The sequence below is a fragment of the Puntigrus tetrazona genome, unplaced genomic scaffold, assembly GCF_018831695.1.
Source record: "Puntigrus tetrazona isolate hp1 unplaced genomic scaffold, ASM1883169v1 S000000308, whole genome shotgun sequence".
In the NCBI taxonomy this organism is placed as follows: domain Eukaryota; kingdom Metazoa; phylum Chordata; class Actinopteri; order Cypriniformes; family Cyprinidae; genus Puntigrus; species Puntigrus tetrazona.
In genome coordinates, this window is record NW_025047967.1 from 1 (window position 1) to 6,112 (window position 6,112).

At 34.6% G+C, this 6,112-nt stretch overlaps 1 protein-coding gene across 1 annotated transcript; it reads left to right on the top strand.

The window, feature by feature from the left end:
- Nucleotides 1–2,508: 2,508 nt before the first annotated feature.
- Nucleotides 2,509–5,985, top strand: LOC122333656 (sodium/potassium/calcium exchanger 4-like). Its single transcript, XM_043231359.1, has 8 exons — nucleotides 2,509–2,683; nucleotides 4,305–4,381; nucleotides 5,082–5,156; nucleotides 5,233–5,317; nucleotides 5,393–5,496; nucleotides 5,574–5,648; nucleotides 5,742–5,767; nucleotides 5,850–5,985. Exons 1-8 carry the CDS (start codon nucleotides 2,524–2,526, stop codon nucleotides 5,938–5,940), a joined length of 693 nt encoding a protein of 230 aa, XP_043087294.1. The 5' UTR covers nucleotides 2,509–2,523; the 3' UTR covers nucleotides 5,941–5,985.
- Nucleotides 5,986–6,112: the final 127 nt, after the last annotated feature.

Here is a 6,112-nt window from a genome sequence, read left to right on the forward strand (position 1 = left end):
GTTAAGCGATACTTTGACAAAATCAGTGACCCTGGACCACAAAAACAGTCATAAGTAGCACAGGCATATTTGTAGCAATAGCAATCAAGACATTGTATGGATCAAAATGATTGTTTTTTGTTTCTTTTACGCCAAAAAAACATAGAATATTAAGAACCTGTATGTTCCAATGTAAAATATTTACAGTAAATATAACTTAATTTTTAGTTAGTAATATGCATTGCTGAGAACTTCATTTGGACAACTTTCTCAATACTATTTTCTTTCTTTCTTTTGCACTCTCAGATTCCAGATTTTTCACATTTCCAAATAGTTGTATCTCAAATACTGGTCTATCCTAACAAATCAAATGTTATTGGAAAGCTTATTTATAAAACTTTCAAATTATGTTTAAACCAAAAAAATGACTTTTTGTGGACCAGGGTCATATAAGTGGGCTATTGGAATATTTATTGCTTTATTGCAAAAAAGGCTAAATGTCTGATGGGTTCTCAATTGCTAACAGATTGCTCAGAAATGTACTAAAAATGTTTACTCCCCTAAAAGTATCAGAAGCCTTTGAGCGTTTAGATTACTTTCATTGATTTTATTGTGTCATTGATTTTAAAGCATCACTCAGAGAAAACCCAAAAGCAGTAGTGGAGCAGCAGCAGGGACTGAGTGAACTGCAGGGGTGGCAGACCATGGCAGGCACATAATTGGCTGTCTCTAAAGGGCATGAGGGTGACAGCTGCTTCAGCCTGACATAATTCACATTGACCTCCCCAGAACCTCTAGCATTGTTACCTGGACATCACACCTGTTTCTTGAGTCTAAAGTTTGCTGTAATTAAGATACCTTACCTGGAGATACTTAGATATTTTTATGACACTTACATGAATATAAGGTCATACATATTTACATGTGAAGTCAAAGGATAGTCATTTTGAACATAATGATACAAAAAAAATAATTTTAAGAATGCTTCCTTGTTATTTATTTCTTTATCTTCATTTCATCATATTATAATTTATTTCTTTATTACAATTTTTTTAGGAATGTCAGTCAGATCCAATTTTTTTTAGGAATGTCAGTCAGATTGGGTTAAATAAAAGAAAAATAGACTTATTATGAATCATGATAATTTGTTAGGATTACACAGGATGCTCCACTTACGTTTATAATGTTCTGGGAACATTAAATATTGTTAGGGGACCATTAGAAATAATGTTAGTAATGCTAATACTGTTATGAGAACGTTCTTCAAACCAAAAACTAACATTCTGTTTCAGTTCAATAAACTTTCCTAGCTAACCAAAAACAAACCATAAATATTATTTATGGAAAATAGTTCCCTGGGTAAATACTGTTGATGCATAAGATGTGCATAAGTTTCAAACTGTCACCATTTGGTTTTATTTTTGTACCATTTTAATCACCTTTTTGCCTGTGTGATTAAAAAAACTGAAATTACGTCAATTCGGTCCGACAATTAATATGAGATAATAAAAGCTGTAATAAAGGGAGTGTAAGTGTATAATAGTATAGCAGGTGACACCTCAGGACATATCAACTATCGAATGAGTTGTACCAGAGATGACATTTCAACACCCTGTCAAAAAGCACAAACCGATGGTGACAGCGATGAGGAAAATAATGTGTACAAACATGTACAATGTGACCTGCTTCTATATCATCATTCTGTGTTGCTTATAATTTGATCTTTTCACAGTGCCTTTAGCTTTTCCAGCTTTGTCTGTGTGAGTAATGAGTTCCTCTGGGAGGTTGAGTCTGAATGTTAAGCAGCTTCTAAAAAATGCCATTGGAATCTGCAGCTGAATGAAACGAGGGTGAATTTTTAGTAACTGGAGCTTCACTTAAATAATAGACCGTAACATCACCGTGTCAAGAACAATGCAGGTTTGTGGGTCTATAGATACACCAAATCGGGAACAAACCACGTACTGCGGATGAAATACACCTAGGTGATCAACAATTGACTGCTCTGTACTTCAAAAAATGAACAGGCCAATTTTAAATATATAGTTTCCTATATGTCAATCATGCGCTCTTGAATTTTATCCATCACTACCGTGCCATTGTCTACATGCTTACATTCTGTCTACAAAATCTGATATGCAGGCAGTTAGCCTATCGCAGTTATATTTGGAACTGATTAGTTTGCATATGCAAATGAGAACTATCTTTGCCGTTTGGTCCTTGGGTAAACCACACCCTCTCTGGGATCAGGTCCAGTTCCACACCACTCATTAATCACTGCTTTTGGATCAGGTTTCCATGGGAACTTGAGAGGAGGGAAGGAAGCATTCTGATTGCCTCAATCTTTTGCCTATTTTTAAATAAGTTAGGGCTCAAGTTTGATACAGCGCGTCCAAAACACCGAAAATTCCATTAAATTAGAAAAGAATGCAAAATAAAGTCCAGAAATCGAATTGTGGTTATATAAAAATGTTGGTTTATCTTAGAATAATAGTAATAATAATAATTAGGTATAAATTGTTATGAGCAGCTAAATTTGTGGCAATGCGATTGCTTAAAAATAAAGAGCCACTAAAGATAAAGGCATGTGTGTTATGTATTTTTACAGCCCATTCCAAAGAGGATTCGGACCTGACTTGGGCCCGGCGTAAACTAACTCAGCAGATTGTAGAAGAGAACCAGACATCCAGTACACCCAGAGCTGGTGAGTGAAACCCTGAGCAATTCTCTCTCTCTCTCTCTCTCTCTTATTATTCGACCTGTCTCTCTGTATCACATCTCTCCATATCTCGCTATCTTTCCCCCTGCCTCCTCATTCTGTGAAATGATGCAGACAGGTGCCCTCTTCATAGTCAAGCCCCCTTTGAGGCTTGTGTTACTAAGCAACGGAATCCCTAATTTCAGAACAGAGGATAGTCTGTTTTAAGCATTCAAAGTGTGCCACTTTAGAGATATATATATATACATACGCAAAGCTTGCGACAGTTCTGATGTCCCACAAACCTTGTGTAGGTCACACTTTTCTGATTTTTATACATGATGATATAGTCTGCGATGCTAATAAAATTGTAAACTGCATTCACTTTTAATAATGTAAAATACATTTAGGATAATTGTTTTTCATATTTTAATGCAGAAAAAAGCCAATGATTGTTTGCTTCCACTGTTCTTTTTCTAAATTGACATTTAATACTTCATTTGTTATTATTCATGCATGCATATTGTTATTATTTAGTGAAATATGCCTACAATGCTTTTTGGAAAAGAAATGTTTAACAGCTAACTAAGACATCACCGGTAGTGTAGGCTGAGCAGATTGATTTTGGAGGACAAATGTAATAAAATGTAATGCTCTAAAAGCTCTTCAAATCATTACACCCCTTTAATTATTTATAAATCCTTTTGATTTACGAAATTCAATAAGGAAGTCCTTGGTAAATTTAATCTTAAATGTAACTGAGCATCTATTGATTCCAGCTATGCATCAAAATAACTGATTTATTAGTACCGCTAAGATCAATCTAGACAAATTTTCCATTGCATTTGACATTATCTTTTAGTGGAGTAGCATTTATAAACAAGCAGATCATATGTAAACTCCATACGAGCGAAGTTTAAAAACAGAAAGGCTGTGATTGTTATTAATCTGTGCATCTAAAAGGGTGTCATTTCCTCCCTCTTCTCTTTAGTGCATGGCTGTTTATTAGACAGCTGGCCTCTTTAAGGCAGTCAAAGCAAGAACCTTTTCAGTCTTTACGCTGATTGCATCTCAAGAAGCTGTGGCCTGAAGTATTACCAGTCCTCTGATTTAACTAGGCCCACTCTTCCTGGCCTCTCTGCACTATTACAGATTAGCTAAAAGGCTGGTCAATTCAATTGCCACTTAGTTACCATAGACAAAAGCTTCTTAACAACCTTAAGTTAAATGGAGCACATTGCCTTGATAAGGACTACATCAGTGAAGTAAGAAAGTACAACGTTAGATCAGTGTTCTCAGAGATTAAATACAGTTTGATTTGCCCTTTTTTTGTGTATTTGTGTTTTTACCTACCGCAGTCTTGGAAAGTGATCTTAAAATGTGGTTAGATTCGAACATTTCAGTCACATTTGTTTTAGAATGAGGTTTATTAGCAACTGCGCTGTCAGATGTGAAACCTTTATCTGATGTGGCATTTAATGTATGGTTAATGTGATTAATGTGTTAAATGTTATTATCGCCAGAGCTGTCAAGTGCGTCTCGTAATGTTTGAAAGTGTTAGCCTCGCTTTATAGATATTATGCATATTTCTGGTTGTTTCTATTAAAAATGTTCGTTTTCCACTCAGCTATCCATGAATTTCCAGAGGACATATTCACTAAGGGGCAGAGGAGGCATGGGGCAATTCTACTGCATGTGTTTTGTGTAAGTATACTACAGTACAGTGAGAAATATATACAGAACTTTATCGAAAGTGTTTTTGGCTGAATAAAATGTTTTATTTTATTACATTTTTTAATCAACAAAGATGCAATAAATTGGTCAGATGTGAGTGCAAAGAGATTTCTCTTTTAATTAAAAAGTGTACTTTGTACAGTATACAAGAAATAAATAAGTAGCTGTTTTCAACATTAATAATAATATTAGAATGATTTCTAAAGAATCATGTGACACTGAAGACTGGAGAAATATTATTTATCTTTTTTCAAACTTAAAATAAGGAAATAATTATAATTCACATTATAATGATATATTACCATCACCACTGTTCTTAATCAAATGAATCCAGCCTTGGCGAGCATCATCATCAATAAAGTTATTACTTATAAAACTATAACTGTATTCCCCAAACTGTTGACCAGTAGTGCACGTTTCCTTTTTTATTTGCATTTTAAAGGGCTTAAGTAGACTTAAGTTTTTATTTTAACTTGATTTCTAGTTGCACTTGTAGACTCATTAATTATTGTAATTTGATAAGATTTGTTTACATTTGCATATTTTTAAGAATACATAGAAAAATTCAAAATAATGATAGAACTAAAAATGAAAGACTTTGATAGCACTTTTATTGTTATCTTGTAAAATTGATGTTTCTCTGCTGAACAGTGTGCTCTTGTGACCACAGGCAGTTTACATGTTCTACGCCCTTGCTATTGTCTGCGATGTCTACTTTGTCCCCTCTCTGGAAAAAATCTGTGAGGTGAGTGTCATTTGTTCCTGCTGTTCCTTACTGTGAAATATCAGAGCATATGCCGAGTTGGAGTTTGTGTTTTCAGAATCTGCACCTCAGTGAGGATGTTGCAGGTGCCACTTTCATGGCAGCAGGCAGCTCCGCCCCCGAGCTTTTCACATCTTTGATTGGTCAGGCCTCTAGCGGTGTTTTTCAATGAGTTGCTGTAAATAAGTTGTCGATAAATAATAGTCTCTTCATATTAGGTGTGTTCATCACCAAGGGGGACCTGGGGGTGGGAACTATTGTGGGATCAGCTGTTTTCAACATCCTGGTCATCATAGGAGTCTGTGGAATATTTGCTGGACAGGTAGGTTATGCATAATCATTGCATTAAATATGAAACGTTACAGATTCTAGTGACTTTCCAGCATCGCTGTTTCACAGACCATCACTCTGACCTGGTGGCCGCTTTTCCGTGACTCTATCTACTACATCCTCTCAGTGTTGGCCTTGATTCTGGTAAGCAGGAGTATGGCTGTGGCTGAATGTTTAATTTATAGTCACTTATAGTATATAGTCACTCATTTTTGTGTTTGTTTTTGTGCATTTCAGATCATATATGATGAGAAAGTCATTTGGTAAGTGTGCTGATATCATAATGCTCATTGACATTGTAGTGAACCGAGCTTATAGCATAATAATAAAATATTACTGTTACAGGTGGGAGACTATAATCCTCATATCAATGTATGGAGTTTACATCCTTATCATGAAGTGGGTATCTAGCATGTTTATTTATTATACACATTAACACATTTATTTTAATATTACTGCAGTCAAATGATTAATCGTGATAAATAAATGTTTTTGTTTGCAGAATATTTGTGTGTGTACTGTGTATATTTAATATTTATATATAAATACACACAAATACAGTATATATTTTGAAGAAATAAATAAATAAATAAAAAATATATATAAAA

Excerpts from the sequence above, each read along its gene's own strand:
- LOC122333656 (XM_043231359.1), top strand. The coding sequence starts at position 2,524 with ATGCGATTGCTTAAAAATAAAGAGCCACTAAAGATAAAGGCATGTGTG. Across the intron at positions 2,684-4,304 it reads ATCCAGTACACCCAGAGCTG|CTATCCATGAATTTCCAGAG; the intron begins GTGAGTGAAACC and ends TTTTCCACTCAG. Across the intron at positions 4,382-5,081 it reads TTCTACTGCATGTGTTTTGT|GCAGTTTACATGTTCTACGC; the intron begins GTAAGTATACTA and ends TTGTGACCACAG.